General features: G+C 44.0%; 1 protein-coding gene across 1 annotated transcript in view; it reads right to left on the bottom strand.

Annotated features, from left to right (window-relative positions):
• Positions 1-2,848: 2,848 nt before the first annotated feature.
• LOC136611106 (E3 ubiquitin-protein ligase RNF213-like) overlaps positions 2,849-22,687 on the bottom strand; it is a 142,123-nt gene continuing 122,284 nt past the window's right edge. Inside the window, exons 49-58 of the mRNA XM_066590379.1 lie at positions 19,944-20,201; positions 17,093-17,225; positions 15,981-16,064; positions 14,540-14,720; positions 14,256-14,457; positions 11,364-11,441; positions 11,084-11,281; positions 5,448-5,537; positions 5,163-5,341; positions 2,849-4,177 (exon numbers count right to left, since the gene is read on the bottom strand). Of these exons, the coding sequence (XP_066446476.1) occupies positions 4,033-4,177; positions 5,163-5,341; positions 5,448-5,537; positions 11,084-11,281; positions 11,364-11,441; positions 14,256-14,457; positions 14,540-14,720; positions 15,981-16,064; positions 17,093-17,225; positions 19,944-20,201 (1,548 nt within the window). The 3' untranslated portion in view covers positions 2,849-4,032. The remainder of the gene's footprint in view (positions 4,178-5,162; positions 5,342-5,447; positions 5,538-11,083; positions 11,282-11,363; positions 11,442-14,255; positions 14,458-14,539; positions 14,721-15,980; positions 16,065-17,092; positions 17,226-19,943; positions 20,202-22,687) is intronic.

Raw genomic sequence — 22,687 nt, 5'->3', positions numbered from 1 at the left:
GATCCCTACTCCATCTGACTGTCCTGCAGCTGATGTCGCAACAGATACACTGCAGGGAGTATAGAAAGAGGTACAGAAAAACTTGGAAGCAACGGGAGCTTGTATGCAGTTGCGTAGTGGGAGGAGTCTGTCAGTATCTGAACCTTACAGGATGGGACAGAAGGTATACCTGTCTTCTAGAAATCTCAAATTAAAGGTTCCGTTCTTGAAGCTGGCGCCGCGTAACGTTGGGCCCTATGTCATCACACGTGTAATGAATCCTATCACCTATGAACTGGGTTTGCCAGCTACATGGAGAGTTCTCAGGGTTTTCCATAAATCTTTATTAAAACCTTTTGTCCCTTCGGGACAATAGTCCTTTCTGTATTTTTGCACACATAATTATGCTCTGTATTTACATGGCCTTTTTACTGCGGCATTTTGCCCGCTGCGGTAATCGCAGTACAACGCTCCCATTGGTAGACCTGTGCTCGAACATGGCAATTTCTAACGCTGCGATTCTCGAATGCTGTCTGCTCCATTTTGGTGCATTTTTGCGTATTTAAAGTACCTCAACACCCATCACAATGATAGGGTGCATTAAAAAGCTCTGTGAACTCTGTGACATATGTTTGAAAACAGCAGTAAAAATCAGTTTTGATCGTAGCCTTTGCCAATGCAGTGTGTAAAAGTGGCCTAAGACAATGCATGCAGCTTCCAATGACCAGCACTCAATCTGAAAGTAGAAAACATTGATTAACTAACTATTGATGCGCAGTAATCATCAAGTATTCTGAGAAGTGGTGTGGCCGTATTGGATAATTGCTAAGGAACCCATAGAAAAGTCAGATCTGCACAGAAAGTAACTCATCCGCTCTGAACCTTGGAAAATTTTAACCCGGGGATGGGAGGGTCGCTTTAAGCCAGCCAGTTAGTTAGTTTTAGGTTATGGTCCCATGTTGCAGTAAGGTGGGCTGCACATAAACCGGTCGGACTCCGCATGCAGGAGCCCACAGTGAAATCCGTCCCTGACCGCAGCCGGCGTCCGCGTGTACCTGTCAGTCACTTTCCTTCTTTATCTGTACTGCGGATGGCTGTAGTGGGCCGCTGTCAGACATATGCAGTGCAGATTTTTTTAATGTTTTTTTCCCATGACGCAGCTACGCGATGATGGTTCAGATACCCGCGACCTATCTGGAATGTTAATTGTGGATGGGCCATGGGTCGGACGGCTTCCATTGACTTCAATAGAAGCTGTCAGTGCGGAATCCGCACTAAAATAGAACGTGCTGTGATGTTTCCTTCGCTCCAGAGAAATTGTAATTGGTTTCCGCGAGTGTGCAGGAAAAAGCACTTTGACATAGCATGTGACGAACGGTACTTGCTCAATGCAAATCTGTTTGTTTGCAGCTAGCCTTAATCGGATGCGGCCAGAAGCCCTGCCCACCCATGGATGCCAATGGGTAGAAGATTCTGCTAGTGTTATTGCAAGTGGGCAGGGTGTCATCCGCATGCGTTTACCAAGACGTTACACTAAAGGATCGGTTCTGGCTGCCAATAATTGCTGATTTAGATCTCTGCTGACACGGTGCGGGATTAGGGTCCATTCACATCTGCATTGGCGGTTCTGTTTGGAGCTTCTGATGCAGATCTAGCAGAAAAGCCCCGGACAAAACAGTGCAGGCGTTCTGGCATGGCGCCTTAGATGATATGTTTTATGTACCAGATTATCCAACACACTGTAACTTCTGGCCTTTAATATCCGCAGGTGGATTTCAAGATCTCTGTGCACAGCTAACATACAAATACATTTCACTGTAAGGGCTCAGTCACACGGGCGTTTATTGCCGCGATATGCGCATGCGTCCGGCGATTTTTTAAAACCATTGCTTTGCAATGGTATCGGACACATGAGCGCTTTTTATGCGCTCGTCCGATAAATTAGAGAACAGAAATCGCAGATCGCACCTATCTGCGATCTGCGATTCCTGTTCTCTTCTCTATATGCGCTCAATGGGGCCGGCGGCAGCAGCGCCGACCCCAATGAGAACATATAGAAGACAAATCATTCTTCTCTGCCACAGCTGGAACAGCTGTGGCAGAGAAGAACGATGTTTGCCCATTGAATTCAATTGAGCGGCAATACAGCCGCTCCATTGAAAGCAATGGGATGCCGGCGTGCGCGGGGTTAATTGTCGGGAAGGGGTTAAATATATAACCCCTTTCCTGCAATGCATCCTGAAAAGTGAAAAAATAAAAAAAAAGGATGTACTCACCTGCTCCCGACAGCCTGAGATCCCCGCGGCGGTCCTGCAGTGGGTGTGAAGGGGGTGTGACTCAGGCTTGCCCCTGATTGGCTCAGCCTGAGCCAATCAGAGGCTGATCTCAGTCACACCCATTCATGAATGGGTGTGACTGAGACTTGCTTCTGATTGGCTCAGCGCTGAGCCAATCAGGGGCAAGCCTGAGTCACACCCCCTTCACACCCGCTGCAGGACGGCCGCCGGGATCTCCAGCTGCCGGGATCAGGTAAGTACATACATTTTTTTTATTTTTTCACTTTTCAGGATGCATTGCAGGAAAGGGTTATATATTTAACCCCTTCCCGACAATTCATCCCACACTCGCCCGCAGCGCTTGCATTCAATGGAGCCGGCTGTATTGCCGTCTCCATTGAATGCAATGCGCTGGACAGCTCCGGCCCGTTTCTAATGAAACGCGGCTAGGAGCAGATTTTCGGGCGATTTTTGGGCCGATTTTTCGGCGCCGGTCACGCGATTTGCGCATGCGCATCCGTCATGCGATGCGCAAATCGCGTGAAAAAACGCCCGTGTGACTAAGGCCTAAATGAGACACAAACGCCCATCGCTAACTAACCATGGAGCAATTTTTAATGGCATATTTGTCACAGTTGGTATTTTTATGTGCCAAGTATACCAGTTATTTCTGTAAGTCAACCAGTTTAAGCAATCGAGTTAGCTGCCTTGTATAGGCCAATAAACTCACCTGGCAGAGGTAAAGCCAACAAGGACATATTATTAGTACATGTAACAGCTGATAACAGAACAGCTCACAAGTATACGGACTTCCAGAAGTCGGATTATTTAAGACTAAGTGCTAATTTACTTGGCTGAAGAAAAACAAAATGTGCCAAGTACTTCCTGTTCGCTACGGCAGTCCCTGTGCTTGGATTACCAGCTGCGGTCCATGTCTGTATGGAGTACTATGCTATTGTCTCTTCTGTATGTTGCATGAATTGTTTTGGACTCGTGTAAAGTTATACATTTCCCAATCAAAACTAAGTGTAATTGAGCATTGTGCTGTTAGTTCAGCTAATAGTGACACATTGTAGGACCCTGGAGACATAGCACTGCTTGCTTCAGAGTGCAGCCAGCCACATGTTGGGAGCAGCCATGGGTATGAATAGAGAAGTCATGATCACTGCAAACTACTTACAAAGTTATTTTACGTCATACTATGAAATGCTGTCAAGGGGGTCGTGCCAAGATGCTCAAATCCTTGGAAACTGGTCGCCCTCAGCTCCACTTTAAACAAACAGCTGGCCATTCAGATGAATGACTGGCTTATAATACCAGGGTGGTAGAAGGTCCACAAGAATGGGATTTTTTCTGGGATATAGAGGGGTTCACGATCTGGGGACCCCACTGTATGACATTCATACTCCCTAATAGGACACATGAACAGAGGATGCCATCTTGACACAACCCTTTTAAAAGATGTTTCTTCAATGTATTCCATGTAATTGCTCCGTAAGGCACAGTATGTCCGTTATCACTTACAGCACGCTGCTCATCATGAACTGTACACGTGATAGCGGGAAGGTATGTACAGGATACAGGTATATACATGATCGGTTGTGCACTTTATTGTGGTTCCCTGGTTATATGCCTACTATATATCGTTGATCCCTGTCATTTCTGACAATATCTGCCATGGTCCCATATAAAATATTCATCAGTAAAAAAAAAAGTACAAAAGCCTGAGTGTGCGGCAGAAGTAGGGAGTGTCAGTCCGGGGGAGCAGCAGGCAACGTTATAGGTGATCCCACTTCTTAGAGGCAGCGATCTTCCACGCGTCGATGCAATGGGCGAGTGCAATCTGCTCCGGAAAGTCATTGTCCATTTCAGGGAAGGAGACATTTTTGGCATCAAGAAGGGGTCCCAGCACTTCTCTGAGGCTGCAATCAAGAATTTCAGGGGTGAAACACAATGAAATGGGAGCAGAGATGTGATTATTACTACTGGTGCTGCTGCAAGGAGCTCTACGTTTACAGAGGAGACCTTAGGCTGCTGCTAGAATAGTCCAGGCACACCACAAGACCTTTCAGACGGTGACGGTGGTGGTGGTGGTGGGGTGTGTGTGTGTGTGGGGGGGGGGGGGGGGTTGAATGTCAAAAAGCCCTTCTCTACATTAATGTTAAGATTATGATTTATAAACAAAATCAGGTTTAATCCCTTAAGGAAGAAGCCTATTTTGGAGCTAAGGATGTAAGGATATTTGGAATTTTCATCTCCATTTTTCAAAAGCCACAACTTTTTACATTTTCCCTGGACATAATCATGAGGGTACGCGTTACGTGGCGAGCGGTCGTTTTTACCCATACTATTTTATGGTACATATAAACTTACTTTTTTGGAGAGCATGGTGAAAAACACACAGGAATTTTGCCATTTACTTTTTTTTTTTTACAGTGTTCACTATGCACGATGATAACTTATTTTCTGCAGGTCAGAACGATCATAAAAAATTATACGATTTTTGAGTATTTCCACTTTCCTTCACAATTCCTGTTGCGGATATAATCACTAGAGAGCAAGATGGCCGGGCTCAGGCTCACGGATTTTGGCCATTTTCTAGCAGAGTTGCTGGAAAAATCTATAATGCTTGGACAGATCAGTGGCAAACAGAAGACCCGGCTGGCAAAGAACACGATGGCTGATACTGTCAGAGATGATATTGGCATGGAGATCACACCACTGAAAGACGCAAAACCGAAAAACATGGAGGGAGCTCACCTTTAGGGTCTTGTACAACAAAGAGCATACTTGGGCACGGCTCTAACAGCAGCCTCCATACTTTTAGTACACAGGATAATGTACTTGCGTACAAAGTACATTATATAAAATGATTAATATAAAGCAATGAACATTAATGTCACTTACGTCCAGGAGGGTTTGAAATAATCAGTGCTGTGCGGAGTAATGAGTTTTATGGTGATCATCTCATGCAATTCGAACAAAAAGACATTTGTTCCATTTTGCTCCAGGAAAACATGGAGTTGTTGCCGCCCTTCCTTGTCCAATCTCCTCTTATAAGCTCGGTCTACATCAACAAAAGGGTCCTGAAAAAAAAACCAAAAAACACAGTATTAGGGATGTTTTAGGCTCCTACATTCATCAAGATGCACAGAAGTGCTAAAACATTCTTAAGACAAAGTTATATCTTACTCTTTTAAGACGCAGAAGATGTTCCGACTTCAGCGTGGTGAGTAATTGCCAGAGAGCGACGGTGTTCTTCAGGTAACAGCGTTTTAATGCCTGCAAACAATGCGAAAGATTACAGGAATATGAAAATTGTACACTTTTTCATTATCACTCAAACGAAGTTATACTTATGTGTTTACCCGAGGGGCAGACATCGCTGCGGAAAACGTGTTACATGCTAATTTTGTTGTGCATTTGCAGCAGTTTTTCGCTGATGTATAGCAAAGGGTGAAATGCGCACTGAAAAGCCGCAGAAACAATGGACCTGCTACAGATTTCAAAACGCGTTCTGCGTGCAAGTTTACACACAGAGAGAATCCAGCGTGTAGACGAGACTTGTGAAAATCTCATCTGCTTCGCTGGAACTGAATTAGGTTGTGTTCACATGTGGTTGACGTGAAAATCGGCTCCAAAATCCCCATCACTCGGTGCTGATGACGATGCGGATTCACAGCAGACCTCGCCCCTTAATTGAAAAAATGAAATCTGCTGCAAATCCACATCAAGATCCCCACCAAATGATGCAGATCCACACGAAAATCTGCCATGTGTGAATACATCCATATGGCAGAATTTCTGCATTTCATACACTATGTGCATGTACTGTAAGAACGGCTTCACCTAAATTCTCATTAGGTTCTTAGACACGGGAAGTAGAGTTACATCAGGAGTTTTCAGTGTTTGATCCCACGGGGGGAATGGGGGGGGGGGGGCTGTGGTGAAACTTTGAAAGCAAGATGTAAATGCCCCGATCAAAATTCAGGGGTCCTAAACAGCCCTCTGCGATGAGATCGTGTGGTGCCATTTGGTTGCCATAGCAGCTGGTGGTCTTCTGAAAGCCCCCAGGGCTGCCATTGCAGATTGCCTATCAAGCTATGCCTGTGGTGTGGCATGACATATGCGGTATGATGTAATACTATTACATTACAAAACCTAGGGAGATGATTTGTATACCGAGGAGAATCTACCTGACCTCTATGTGTATATACTGAGGAGAATCTACCTCACCTATCTGTGTATATACTGAGGAGAATCTACCTCACCTCTATGTGTATACACTGAGGAGAATCTACCTCACCTCTATGTGTATACACTGAGGAGAATCTACCTCACCTCTATGTGTATACACTGAGGAGAATCTACCTCACCTCTATGTGTATACACTGAGGAGAATCTACCTCACCTCTATGTGTATACACTGAGGAGAATCTACCTCACCTCTATGTGTATATACTGAGGAGAATCTACCTCACCTCTATGTGTATATACTGAGGAAAATCTACCTCACCTCTCTGTGTATATACTGAGCAGAATCTACCTCGCCTTTATGTGTGTATATACTGAGGAGAATCTACCTCACCTTTATGTGTATATAACAAGGAAAATCTATCTCACCTCTATGTGTATGTACTGAGGAGAATCTACCTCACCTCTCTGTGTATACACTGAGGAGAATCTACCTCCCCTCTATGTGTATATACTGAGGAGAATCTACCTCACCTCTATGTGTATATACTGAGGAGAATCTACCTCACCTCTCTGTGTATACACTGAGGAGAATCTACCTCACCTCTCTGTGTATATACTGAGGAGAATCTCCCTCGCCTCTATATGTATATACTGAGGAGAATCTCCCTCCCCTCTGTGTGTATATACTGAGGAGCATCTCCCTCCCCTCTGTGTGTATATACTGAGGAGCATCTACCTCCCCTCTACGTGTATATACTGAGGAGAATCTACCTCCCCTCTTCGTGTATATACTGAGAAGAATCTACCTCCCCTCTTCGTGTATATACTGAGGAGAATCTACCCCCCCCCTCTACGTGTATATACTGAGGAGAATCTACCTCCCCTCTACGTGTATATACTGAGGAGAATCTACCTCCCCTCTACGTGTATATACTGAGGAGAATCTACCTCCCCTCTACGTGTATATACTGAGGAGAATCTACCTCCCCTCTACGTGTATATACTGAGGAGAATCTACCTCCCCTCTACGTGTATATACTGAGGAGAATCTACACCTCCCCTCTACGTGTATATACTGGGGAGAATCTACCTCCCCTCTACGTGTATATACTGAGGAGAATCTACCTCCCCTCTACGTGTATATACTGAGGAGAATCTACCTCCCCTCTACGTGTATATACTGAGGAGAATCTACCTCCCCTCTACGTGTATATACTGAGGAGAATCTACCTCCCCTCTACGTGTATATATTGAGGAGAATCTACCTCCCCTCTACGTGTATATACTGAGGAGAATCTACCTCCCCTCTACGTGTATATACTGAGGAGAATCTACCTCCCCTCTATGTGTATATATATCGAGGAGAATCTACCTCCCCTCTATGTGTATATATATCGAGGAGAATCTACCTCCCCTCTATGTGTATATATATCGAGGAGAATCTACCTCCCCTCTATGTGTATATATATCGAGGAGAATCTACCTCCCCTCTATGTGTATATATATCGAGGAGAATCTACCTCCCCTCTATGTGTATATATATCGAGGAGAATCTACCTCCCCTCTATGTGTATATATATCGAGGAGAATCTACCTCCCCTCTATGTGTATATATATCGAGGAGAATCTACCTCCCCTCTATGTGTATATATATCGAGGAGAATCTACCTCCCCTCTATGTGTATATATATCGAGGAGAATCTACCTCCCCTCTATGTGTATATATATCGAGGAGAATCTACCTCCCCTCTATGTGTATATATATCGAGGAGAATCTACCTCCCCTCTATGTGTATATATATCGAGGAGAATCTACCTCCCCTCTATGTGTATATATATCGAGGAGAATCTACCTCCCCTCTATGTGTATATATATCGAGGAGAATCTACCTCCCCTCTATGTGTATATATATCGAGGAGAATCTACCTCCCCTCTATGTGTATATATATCGAGGAGAATCTACCTCCCCTCTATGTGTATACACTGAGGAGAATCTACCTCCCCTCTATGTGTATACACTGAGGAGAATCTACCTCCCCTCTATGTGTATACACTGAGGAGAATCTACCTCCCCTCTATGTGTATACACTGAGGAGAATCTACCTCCCCTCTATGTGTATATACTGAGGAGAATCTACCTCCCCTCTATGTGTATATACTGAGGAGAATCTACCTCCCCTCTATGTGTATATACTAAGGAGAATCTACCTCACCTTTAGGTATACATACTGAGAAGAATATAACGGATTTCTGCGTATATATACACTGAGGAGAATCTAACTGACCTCTGTGTGTATATACTGAAAGGCTGTAAAGTACATAAGGAAGTGGCCATGAACTGCAGGCATGGAGCCTTTAAGGCTAAGAAGGGGCTGCAATCTCCAGTCTGGGGGAAAGTATAAATAAAAAGGGGCGTTAACTTTAAAGGGAAAAAAAAAATTAGTCGAGTGGGAGGAGGGGCACATTCTGCAGAGGTACATTGGTACATGCAGCCTGAGGAGAATCTAACGCTCCTTTATGTGTATACATATTTTATTCCTCGGTTCCTCTGAAGTAACCACTACTTCATAAAATTTTCTGTGCAAACAGGTAAACACCCGTACCAGATTAACTCGGGCGAAGCCAGGTATATCAGCTAGTACAGTATAAACAGTATGTAATGCTAGATTTTTTTAACTGGAGTGTTCCTTTAATAGCACAGGCTATAAGCATAGCATGGCTGGCACAACTTAAGAACATGGGCTAATGAATGCCCCCATGACTGTGTTGAACATGTCTGTAGTAGCCCTATACTTGACGTATGGCGTGCTCTTGTCAGAGATGACGTGATTCGCCCATTTTTCTTTGTAAAAGGCGCTGTGATATCACAGAATTACCTCGACCTGTTTGAACGGTTTTCATTCCCCTAATTTAATGGGAATATGATCCTTCAGCAAGTGCTTCTCCTCACTATGCCAGGATTGTTACAGAGTTTCTTGGTGAGACATTTCCATAGGAGCAGATAGCAGCAATGGCTCCCGCACCTATGGATCTGGGGTATATGAAGCAAACTACGGTGCTCATGTCCAAAACATTCAACACTTGAAACAGCAAATCAGGTAAATTGCTGAATCTGTCACTCCTGATTTCGCTCCCGAGGTTCTTGAATTGTGTCAAAATGTAGAATACCACTTAGGTCCTGTTCACACTGCGGAAAAGCGGATGCTAATTTGACGCAGAATAAGCAACACATTGATTTTTCCTCATACAAATTTTAAATTTGATTGCAGAATAAAAGTAGTGACATGTCTCTTCACGTGGATTTGCTCATTAGAAAGGGGTGAATCAGTGTGATCCACGGCCATACAACTGCATTGCCATGGTAAAAATCCGCAGCTCAGCTGTGGTTTTTAGAGGTGAGATTTAAACAGAAAAGTTTGCATCAGACTTCGCTGTGAACATACCCTAAAGCCTAATGTTCACCGGCGGGTCGGATTCCGTACAGGGAATCCTACATGGAATCCAGCCCAGCCGCAGCCAGTGAGCCCTATTTACCTGTTTTGCCGGCAGTGGCATCTGCGCTATTATAGTAATAATATATGTATTCTATTGTGTGTGTATGTATATATATGTATGTATGCATACACATATACACATTCCTACCTTCCTAGGAAATAGCTAGCAGTTAAATGGTAACTGGTTCAATATTGTACACTAGTGTGAGTGGGACTCTTGTGCGGTATCTCCAACACACTCCTACACACAGCTCTCAAGCCACAGCACTGTCTTCAGATGTGTTTCTTACAAGAAAGACCCGGGATGCCGACCTTCATGAGGGGAGGCTGCTTCTTATCTCTTTTCTTGGATTTCTTGGGCCAGGCAGGGATATTGATAAAGTCCATGCTAGTTGAGTTTCTTAGGAATTACGAGTTTAGTAGCAACATACTGAACCAATCATGAGTTGTTATGATGTTGGGGGCGTACATGTGTATTGGTGTGTCATTTCCACTTTGATGCTAATAAATCAGAAGTGTACTGATGATTGACCAACATGGAGTCAGACTCCGTTACAATGGATGCATCCTACTTCTCCTTATAATTTATTTGGAGCAGACAGTGAACTCATCCAGAATATGGTATTATTCCCATAACAGCATGGATCCCCCCATGTCCGGGTTCGCTGTACTGTGCATAGTCCTCATGGCTCGCTGTCGGACATGCACAGTACATTTTTTTTTCAATCTCCTGCTTTTCCGCGGGATTCACGGCACGTCCACAGTGTCAGCTGCGGTGTGCCACGGATCGGATGGCTTCCATTGTTTTCAAGCCCTTAGATGCTTGTTAAGCCACCAACACCGCCCACATATAACTTCCATAAACATGAGCAAAAACCTATTTGAGTTGGTTTTTAATTTACTTCATGTGTATTGAGATGTACAGTGTTCTGTACAGCAACATTTAATCTTCTGATACCCCACCATGACTTTTACGACACAAATTGGAGAGTTCGCCTTTTGTTTGGCACCTCTTTCCTGCGTCTGTTGTGTTTCATTCCAAAAGCAATCATTTTAAACCCCAGCTTGATTTTTGGAACACAACATAGGTTTCCATACATATATACACAGAAGACTCCCTAGCGTTGGTTACTTACCTCAAGGACATGAACGCTGCTCTGGTCTTTCATCTGTAAGACGTTCTCAATGTACGTTGTAATGGAAAGTTCTGGATCTCCTCCAGACATTGATAAGAATCCCAGCATGATATCGACCAGGTTTATGGCCTCACAGACATCGCTGAAGGTATTTAGGTCTTTGCTTATGAAAGCTATTGCGGAGTTTGGTAATGGAATCTATGAAAACAAATCCATTATTTTTGGAGGTAGCTTTAATAATGTTAATACATCATTACTGGTCTTATTACTTGCAAGCTACCTGTTCCAGCTTTTTCCGTACATCCATGAATAGGTTTTCATAGTTCCGATCTTGGGTAGATAAAATTGTTGGTAGGCCCTTAAAGTGTCAGGAAATAAGAAGACAAGAGGTTTGTGTTATGTGGTATATTTATGCAAATACACAATTCCTTGGTGGTCTTTTTCTCCTGGATTATTTAATCCCCAAGATATACATGCTTTATACTACAGCACTGGCTGTCCCCATGATTTAACAGCGTTGGGCTCTTATACGAAAACAGAAAATAGTAATGTTATATATAATATTCTAGCATAGTAAAGAGAAATTCTGCTATAGATTGAGTTTCCCATTGCAATATTGTTTAGGGGGGGGCGGGTTGGTGGTGGGTCTGTATTTGTGTGGAGTGTTCTCTTGGGTTGGGTCCACTGGTCCACTAACACACGTCATTGACTGGTTTCCGCTACGTTTCACTGCTTGGTGATATTTGCAGAGCTTCATGGTCTTAATGGACCCCCAACAATGATGGGATATGTCAGCAGGATAATGCACCATGACATGAGGCCCAAGTTCAGACAGGAAAAAAGAAAGTCTAGTAGCGACGCAAACTCCCTTAAAACAGATGGTGGGCTAAATAGGATTAGTCCAAGCTTCTTTTTTATTGGATAAAGCCCAGCAAGAGACACGTTTTGGGGTAAAAAAAAAAAAAGCCCACTTCCTCAGCTACACTGGGGGGCACACTGCTGGAATGAAGGTGTCAACTGCGTGACAATCCAACTATTTTCTTACAACACAGTCCAACTCTATTTTTACGGACACACAGCTGACACCTTCATTTTAAAAGAAGCAGCATGCCCCCCCCCCCCTCCCATGTAGTGGAGGAAGAGGGTTTTTTTTTTTCAACTCTGAAACACACGCTTTGCTTGGCTTTACCCAATAAAAGAGAAGTTTAGGCTAATCCTATTTAGCCTATCCTCTGTTTTAATGGAGTATGTGTTGCTAGCAGACTTTTTCCTCTCCAGTATACTTATAAGCCCTCTCCTGAAGGATGGGCGCTTTGTCTGGACTGGAAGCACTTCTTCTTTAAACCCCAACACTATGAACTCACTTCTGGCTACTTGAGACACCCCACGCAATTGGACTTAGGGTTAGCTCTACCTTTGTCTTCTGTGTCCTACCAGGCCCAAGTTGTGCAGAATTGGTTCAAGGAGTATTATACAGAGTTCCTACAAATGGGGAGGCCGGCACATTCGCCACAACATGAGCCCAATCAAGCATTTATGGGATGTAATGGGGGAGATTCATTTGCACGCGAGATCCTGCACCTACAAATACCATGGAGCTGTGGGTGGCTATCTAGATGGCATGGCTCAACATCTCTCCAGACGTTTTCTGCCCACTTATGGAATCAACACCACATATAGTTGCTGCACTTTGATGGGCTAAAGGAGGTCCTACACAATATAACAATTCTCCTGAGTACAGTAAGCTGGACAGAAAAAAACATTATTTACATCTATTAATTGCGTTGTTAGGTTTTACCCAACCCACAATTGATGAAGTATTCAAATACACTGCTCAAACAATTAAGGGAACACTTTAGCATCTCAGCATAACACCGAGTCACTTACACTTCAGGGACATCAATCCATCCATTCAGGAAGCAGAAGTGATTGTGAATCCATGTCACCTGCTTTGTTGCAAATGAAAGTAACAACAGGAGCGCCGGAGGGGCAACGAGAAACTTCATAAAGGGAATTGAAACACTTCCTTCTCCTTATTGACCTCTCTAGTTCCTCTCTAGTTCTGCATTGTGCTGGTTTCCTTGTCACTAATAGAAGCACGAGGTGCTACCTGTAGCCCAATCAGATTGTACAAGTAGCTCTACTCCTCTAGGTTGGAGGTTTAACGTGTCTCCCAGAAAGATCCCAAGAGGATGCCGTAGGTACCAAGACACAGGCCGTTACATCCGGAGAGCTGGACAGGGCCGTAGAAGGGCATCAGGACAGGAGGAGCGCTGCCAGAGCCCTACAAAATGACCTCCAGGGCTATTGGTCTGTATGTACTGACCAGACTGTCCGGAACAGACGCCATGTGGGTGGCATGAGGGACCGACGTTCTATAGTAGGACCTGCAGTCACTGGCCAGAATCATGAAGCTTGGTTGGTGTTCTCCAGTGAATACCAGAACTGGCAGGTCCGTCGTTGACGGCTTGTTCTCTTCACAGATGAGAGGAAATGTTCAACTTTCATTCATTAAGACTCAATGTGTGATTTAAAGGGGTTGTCCCGCGAAACAAAGTTGGGGTATACACTTCTGTATGGCCATATTAATGCACTTTGTAATGTACATTGTGCATTAATTATGAGCCATACAGAAGTTATTCACTTACCTGTCCCGTTGCTAGCGTCCTCGTCTCCATGGTGCCGTCTAATTTTCAGCGTCTAATCGCCGGATTAGACGCGCTTGCGCAGTCCGGTCTTCTTCTTTTCTGAATGGGGCCGCTCGTGCCGGAGAGCGCCTCCTTGTAGCTCCGCCCCGTCACGTGCCGATTCCAGCCAATCAGGAGGCTGGAATCGGCAATGGACCGCACAGAAGCCCTGCGGTCCACCGAGGGTGAAGATCCCGGCGGCCATCTTCACCAGGTAAGTAAGAAGTCACCGGAGCGCGGGGATTCAGGTAAGCATTCTCCGGTTTTCTTTTTTAACCCCTGCATCGGGTTTGTCTCGCGCCGAACGGGGGGGCTATTGAAAAGAAAAAAAAAACGTTTCGGCGCGGGACAACCCCTTTAAGTGTTCCCTTCATTTTTTTGAGCAGTGTAGATGAAAGTTTTCATCAGTGTAGAATGGATTCAGAATAAAGTTCATAAGGCCAAACGTGTGATGATACCCCACAGATACTCATCCTGCTACTTACAACCATCCTGATAAGAGGTTTGCCTTGAAAAAAACGGCAGGCAATTTGATGTTGTATCTTTCCGAGATCAAATTCTTGCAAGGTCTCTTTGCCGCTCTCCAGGGTGTACTGGCAGTTGGACAGGATTATGGGGACTAAATCTTTTTCCATTTCATAGTTGATGACATGCAGATTGGTTACTTCAGAGGATGTGATGGAATACCTGAGCACAAGGATTACAACAATTAGATGTTTGGCCTCCGCTCACCAGCAGAACGCACATAGAATAGAACGATGTAACCTACTTCTGGTCATTCTTGGTGTGTTTGGCCAGAGCATATATAAAACTGTTGTGCAGAGTAATGAGGTAGCTGATGAGTGCGGTGGCGCATAAGCCATCTCCTTGCCGACGGGGAAGAAGATAGGCGAATTTACTAGTCTTGGTGAGGACGCTGTCACATATGTCATCCGGTAGTTTTATTTCACCTAAAACAGGAACAATAAGACAGTTTCATTATGGAAAATATTTCTAACTGACCAGAGCCCCAGTAATTCAGTCTGTCTATTCCCAAGGTTTGCACATTAGGACTTTGCCCGAGTAAAGGCCCTTTTACATGCGGATGATCACGATAGGATGGGAATATTTGTTTGCCCGATCAGCCCATGTAACGTACTGGGAATGTGCTGCCAACAAAGATATTGTATTAGGGACATGATGACATTGGCATCGATGCTCGTTACCCGGCTCAGATCAAGTTATGTAAAAGGACTCCAGAACACTACTTATAAGGCTAGTGATAACAGATTGGTGGCTACCTTCTCCAGGGGTCCATACTGCCCAGACCCTCAGTGAGACAACTACATAAGCTGAAGCTGACTTTTCCAGGTTAAAGGGGTTTTCCAAGGAAATACTATTGATGACCTATCGACCAATCAGGACTCCAGCCAATCAGCTGATTGGGTGTCCGCTGTCACCTTCACAATACACAGGGCTTGAAACACAAGCTGCTGCTCTGACCCCATTGTAGTGGTTGACGCTCCAATCCCCGTATATTGTAGTGCTCCTAGAAAACGCTCAACCAGCTGATCGGCCAGGGTCCCAAGCAGCCGATCACTCAAGTATATGCTGGGTAAACAAAAAAAACTCCATACTCACCTCCCAGCCGGCAGCTGTGTTCCTGGCGGCGGTGCCGCAAGCTGCTATTATTCTCCCTGCTGTCCTCTCTGCTCGGCTCTGTCATTCCCTGCCGTCCGAGCTGCGATACACTGTGAATCACAGCCAGTGCTTGATCATTCACGGCGCTGATGGCGGGGGATTTGAAAGCCGAGGAGGGAGATGACAGCGGGGAGAATTCTAAAGCAGCTTGCCACTGCTTTAGAATTCTCCCCGCTGTTATCTCCCTGCTCGGCTTTCAAATCCCTTGCTGTCAGCACTGTGGAAGGAAGTGCTGTGATTGGATCAAGCGCTGGCCAATCACAGCCGGTGCTCGATTATTCACAGCCAATCACAGCGCTGACAGTGGGGAATGACAGCGGGAAGGATTCTTTCAGATTGCTGCACCGCCGCCGGGGACACAGACTCCGCCAGGGAGGTAAGTATGGAGTTTTTTGGGTTTTTTAACCCTTCCCTGACTCGAGTATATGCTGAGGGTGCTTTTTCAACATGAAAAAAATTGCTGAAAGACTCTGCTTATACTCGAGTATATACAGTAGTTATAAGTAGATTTATTGTTTCAAGTCACTTACCATTAGTTTGAAGGGAATACCGCAAATTATTCCATGTTAAGAGAAAATCTTCTACCCGCTCCTTCATTAAATGTTGCGCACCCGCTGTATGGTGAAACAAAATAATATTTGGATTACGACTAATGTGCAGGGTCACCCATCCTGAGTTTTTCTTTTTTTCTGGACAAAGTATCCAAAAATCATGGACGGCCAAGAACTTTTATGAACACATTGGAAAACCATACTGAATGATAAACATAAGTGCCTATAGGTCAGATATGGACACAAACTCATTACCAGCATTTACTGTGAGTTGTAACATGATGATCATTGCAGTCATAATACCTTTCTCAAATACCAAAAAAAAAAAACATTGACAAAATCCATTTTTTTTACGGACACTGGGGGAAAAAAGTGTGCCATTTCTACAGACGGTGCAGGAATTTCTGTATGGCTTGCAACCCTGCAATGATGTAATTGTTAAGAAAATTGTAGATCAATGTATCAGTTAATTATTCTATATTGCATTGTAGAGCATGATACTGGTATGAGTAGTGAAAGGGTTAAAATATAACCCTTCTTTAGGCCTCCATGTCTTCTCAGGAAAGATGATAGTCTACTAGACCCCCCATGTATGCATATCTATAGACAGGAAGCTACACACTACAGGGGGTAAGTCTGTAAAGTATTACATGCATTCCTTTCTCCTGAATTCATAGTGGTCTCATTGTATGTAATAGATACACCCTAGAAGGTGTAACTTATGTTAATCATTTTTTATCTTAAGCCTATCATATATTCTATCCATCTTGAAGGTATATACGTTTTGCTATGATGTCATTTAGGCTATATATGCTTTGTCCACCTCAGAATAAAGCAGAAATTATTTGATACCACATAAGTGGTTTGATTTGAATTTCTCCTGGGCTCAGATTACTACACGGAATCTGATAGTCTTCTTCTTGAAAAAACAAATTCTCTCCACAGTAATGTCCAAAGCCATCATGGATATAGCCATGCTCATTAGATAAATGGTGTCCGCGCCCACAGTATACAGTATGTGTATATAGGGGTGTCCCAACACTACTGTGATGGTAGACGTCGGAAGAAATAAGAAACAGGGAGAAACGTACCAGAGGGTATGGAGTCCAAGAAGTCTTGTATGGTTTCATGCTTGATATCTCTGCAGTTCTGGAAACTCTTTACCAGCTCTTTCTGAAGACTCAGGATTCCTGGTAGGAACCGCACCATCTTTAGTTCAGCTTCCTATGAGAACATTCAGCAGTGGATTATGTTATATCATATGCCACAGGGCTGCTCATAGAATAGACAAAGCAACGCGGTGATATGTCAGCTGAAGAGACGACGGAACAGAAGCCATAAACTGATGAAGCCAAAAATGTGAGAAGTGTTTAGACTGAACCCCATGTGCGACAGCAGCCTGCCATTTGTGTTGTGATTGTTCTCAGTAAGAGAAATCAAGTAACCTTGTAGATATGATACCTTTTAATGGCTAACAAAAATACATGATGTTATAGCGAGCTTTCCAACCTACTCAGGGTTCTTTGTCAGGCATAATGGAACAGATCTAAAGACGAATTTAATAAATACACATGATCACATGTGAGGGCAGGAACTTGTGATCATATGTATGTATTAAATACGTCTTTAGATTTATTCCATTAACCCTTTAATGACATGGCCTATTTTGGCGTTGAGGACCAAGTGATTTTTGGCATTTTTCCATCTCCATTTTTCAAAAGCCATAACATTTTTATTTTTCCGTCGACGCGGCCTTATAAGGGCTTGTTTTTTGCGTGGTGAACTGTAGTTTTTATCGGTGCCACTTTTGGGTACATAAAAGTTTTACGATATATTCTATTATTTTTTTTATGATAACAGGGAGAGAAAACGCATAAATTCTGCCATAGATTTTTTTTTTTACAGCGTTAATCATGCAGCATAAATGACACACTAAATTTTTTCTGCGGGTCGGTACGGTAACAACGATACCAAAATTCTTATATTTTTTTACGTTTTTACACCTTTTTGCAATAAAAACCCTTTTTTTTGGAAATCTTTTTTTTCCTCTATAGCTGCATTCAAAGTCCTGTAACTTTTTTATTTTTCTATGTACGGAGCTCCATGAGGGCTTATTTTTTGCGAGATGAGCTGTAGTTTTTGTTGGTTCCATTTTGGGGAATGTACAGCTTTTTTGATAACTTTTATTGCATTTTTTGGGAGGCAAAATGCTAAAAATTAGCATTTTGCCTTTGTTTTTTAGCGTTTTTTGTTACGCCTTTTGCCGTACAAAATAAAAAGCGTGTTCAACTTTTTGTACACATCGCTACGGACGCGTCAATACCCAATATGTGGGGTTTTAATTTTTTTTAACCTTTTTTTATGCTAATATTAGAAAAAGCATTAAAAAAAGGGGTTTTTTTACATTTTTATTTTCTTTTTTTACACAATTTGAGTCCCTCTGAGGGACTTGCAGCACTGTGCCTATGATCGCTGTCATAAGGCAGCGATCATACAGCGATCATAGGCATAGGCAATACAGGACGCCAGTGCCTGGCGTCCTGTTGCCATGGTGACAGGCCGGGCTCTAGCGATGACATTGCGAGAACCGGCCGGAGACACAGAGGGAGTGCGGTCCCTCTGTGAACTCTTTCCCTGCCGTGATCTACTTACATCGCGGCAGGGAAGGGATTAACAGCAGGGGGCGCATCTCCAATGCCCCCCTGTTGCAGCGGGACCCGGCTGTGACTGACAGCCGGCTCCCGTTGCGGGATCACATATATGATCTCGCGCTATCCCCAGGAGGTACTAGTACGTCCTGTTGCGGGAAGTACCAGGCTCCCAGGACGTACCAGTACGTCCTGGGGCGGGAAGGGGTTAAGCCTGAGGAAGGACCCTGCGTAGGTTCGAAAGCTCGCTATTACATCATGTATTTTTGTTAGCCATTCAAAGCTATCATATCTACAAGATTACTTGATTTCTCTTACTGAGAATAATCACACTCTGCTCTACTGGCCAACACCGTACCAAAGCCTTTTTTTTACGTTTTGCTTAGGCCATGTTCACGCAGCCAATTTTTGCCACAGAGTTATTTCTCAATCTGGATGGAATTCACATCAGATCTGTGGCAAATATGGCAAAAGAAATATATGTTACATCTTGTTTCCACTAATTGAAAAGAGCTATATCCATGTGCAGGCCGAGTCCCACTCACTTCAATGAGACTCAGGCTGCAGTATCAACACTGTACAATATATGGAGCTCTCTGCTTCTGGCAGCAAAACAGCTCCGTATACAAAGACACTGATCCAGGGAAATGGTTAAGTGCTGACATCTTGGACAGCAGACCCCTATAAATCTACTATTGATGAACTAACCTAAGGACAGGTCATCAGAAGCTAGCCTTAGTACTGTATTGGAACTTATAGGGCGCCTGCACACGAGCGAAAATTCCGCGGCAGGATTTTCCATGGGATTTCCGCCACTGGAAGCCAGCATAGGATTGCGTTAACAAGCGCAATCCTATGCAGACGGAGGCGGTTTGGCCGCGCGAAATCTCGCGTGGCAAACAAACCGCGGCATGTTCCACTTCTGTTTGGGGCTCGCAGAGCCCCGCACAGAAATGTCACTAACCCGCCGCCGGCTCCGGTCTGCGCATGCACCGGCTGCCCGGCACATCAAACAGCCAGAGCCGCGGGCTAGTACGCGCTGGTCCCTGCAGGCGCTCGGGTCGGGTCCCGCGCCGAGAATCCTCGCCGCCAGATCCGACCCGCCCATCTGCAGGTGGCCTTAGATGTATATCATTGAATGAAAAACAGTATTACTTGTAAATATGTGAACGCTAAAGGTGGCAGCACATGTTTGAGCTCCTATCCATTCAGAAACTGCAATTAACTTAAAACAAACAATAAGGTGATAAGTCTGACCAATCGTTTACAAGGAGTCCATCAACACAAAACGTACCTTCTCCAAGAACTTCCATAGTAGTGGCAGATCATCCTTGTCATCTTTCTGCTGGATGATGTGCATTAAATACTCTATGGAGATCCTTTCTCTGCAACTCCATATTTTGGAACAATGTACATGACTGTTCTGTGGCAATTCCAGTTTTTCTCCGCTTATTAAGGGGTCACCATACACAACCCTTACTACGGGGTTGGAGCTTATTCGCTCATCTCTGCTAATGTACTGGTTCACGGTCACGAGATCTTTATCTAGACTCTGCATGTATTAAAAACAATTAAAATCACTCAAAAGATATAAAAGGTAAGTCACACAAAAAATAAAGTGATAATGATAAATCACAGAAAGATAAATTATTCATGAAGTGGCAACATATGAAAAAAAAACAAAAAACTGTTATGCTATGCAGGTAATAGAAGGACGGCCTTTTTGGGATCCCTCCTTATTGATTAGAGTACTCACTGTGGCCTCACAGGGTAAATGTCATAGGCTCCTGCGTGCCCACCATATGCCCAAAGAGCGTGCTCCCACCATATGCCCAAAGAGCGTGCTCCCACCATATGCCCAAAGAGCATGCTCCCACCATATGCCCAAAGAGCATGCTCCTACCATATGCCCAAAGAGCGTGCACCCACCATATGCCCAAAGAGCGTGCGCCCACCATATGTCCAAAGAGAGCGCACGCCCACCATATGTCCAAAGAGAGCGCGCGCCCACCATATGCCCAAAGAGTGCACCCACCATATGTCCAAAGAGAGTGCTCCCACCACATGTCCAAAGAGAGCGTGCTCCCACCATATGCCCAAAGAGAGCGTGCTCCCACCATATGCCCAAAGAGAGCGTGCTCCCACCATATGCCCAAAGAGTGCACCCACGGCATATGCTGGGCTGGTATGTGTCTACTATGCTTTCCAAAACAAAGGAACAATAAAAAAAAAATTTAAAAAAATTCCCTGGGGTATATAGGTTTTCCCTACAATGCGAGTCAATGGCTGACTGTATGCCCATACAAAGTACTTCCGAAAAGGCTTAAGGTAAAGATGTAGCAAAGTTTAACTTCGGAAAATATCACCAGAAAAAAATACTCTTGATGTGACGGGAGAGAGGAAAGTGAATTTATAGAAAGAGGTTTCAAAGACACCATAGCTCTAATTAATTGAAACCAACTAGAACAAGAAAGTTCAGAAGAACGGAAAGATGATGAATTAATTGATAAGACAAAGTTTCCCATCAGGAACCCAACATTCTATCCGATGAGTTCGAGAGTCAAGGCGATGGATGATTCCCAATTTGTTCTTGAACGGGACCTTACTAAACTATATGAGAAAAAGAAACATGTAATTCAGGTGAAGAATAATTTGTCTCATAACGAAAGAAGAGAGCTGAGAAATCTATCACAAAATAAGAACTTAGGGTAACGATAAAAAAATAAATAAAAAAAATCGGACAAGGGTGGTAACATCGGTATCCTTGATTCTGACCTTCATTCAAGGTTGATAAAAAATATTTTGGATGATAATACCACATATCAGAAACTGAAATCTAATCCCATAAAAGACTGTTTGAGTAACTTGTCTAAATTATTAAGAGATGGAATGGACATTGGGATCCTAAGAGAGAGAGAGGTTGATTATCTCTGTCCAAGGAATCCCTCCATTCCAGTTTTTCATGGTCTCCCTAAGATTCACAAGAGGAAATTTCCCCCTCCTCTTTGTCCTATCGTTGCAGGGATTGATTCACCCTGTGAGCCTTTGAGCTCGTGGATGGATCGATCCCTGCAACCTCTAGTCAGTAGGATACCGGGCTATCTTAGAGATAGCAAAAGTGTTTCGCAATTTATCGAAAAGGTGATTTGGAAGCCTAGTTACCGATGGGTCACGTGTGATGTGGTCAATTTGTATTCGTGCATACCACACCACGTGGCTATACAAGCAGTCCGTTATCATTTAAATACATATAGCCAATAGTCAGTTGAATTGAAGGAGTTTATCCTCAGATGTATTAAATTTTTATTTATTCATAATTTTTTTGTTTTTGATGATCAGAGTATTATCTTCAGATTTCAGGAGCCCTTATGGGGTCGAAGTTCTCCCCAGCCATCGCTATTCTTATGATGAGCTGGTGGGAAATGCTTTTCATGTATTCTGACTGTAATCCTTTCTTTATCCATGTGGTGTGGTATGCATGATACATTGAAGACATGGTCGTCATCTGGGATGATGGTAGTGATAGTGACAGTGAGGTAACAAAAAAATTGTCAGATTTCACGCATTATATTAATCTGAACGAATGCAACCTGAGCTTCACTGTCAGTCATCATAAGGACACGATTTCTTTCTTGGATCTCACTCTTAGGGTGCATTCAGACGACCGTATATCGGCTGGGTTTTCATGCCCAGCCGATATACGGTGTCTCTCTCTGCAGGGGGAGGAGGCTGGAAGAGCCGGGGGCAGTGCTCTGAGCTCCCGTCCCTTCTCTTCCTCTTCTCCACCCCCGTGCACTATTTTCAATGAGGAGAGGTGAGACGGGGGTGGAGTTAATTGCAAATAGTGCAGAGGGGTGGGGAGGGGGTGGAGAGGAGGCGAAGAGGGGGTGGGAGCTCAGAGCACTGCTCCCGGCTCTTCCAGCCTCCCCCCCCTGCAGAGAGAGACGCTGTATATCGGCCGGCGTGAAAACCCAGCCGATATACGGTCGTGTGAATGCACCCTTAGAGGGAATTCAGATTTAGCATGCATAGAATCAT

Source organism: Eleutherodactylus coqui, chromosome 2 (genome assembly GCF_035609145.1).
Source record: "Eleutherodactylus coqui strain aEleCoq1 chromosome 2, aEleCoq1.hap1, whole genome shotgun sequence".
NCBI lineage: Eukaryota > Metazoa > Chordata > Amphibia > Anura > Eleutherodactylidae > Eleutherodactylus > Eleutherodactylus coqui.
Note: the sequence above shows the minus strand (reverse complement) of the source record. Positions and strands in the feature narration are given on the sequence as shown.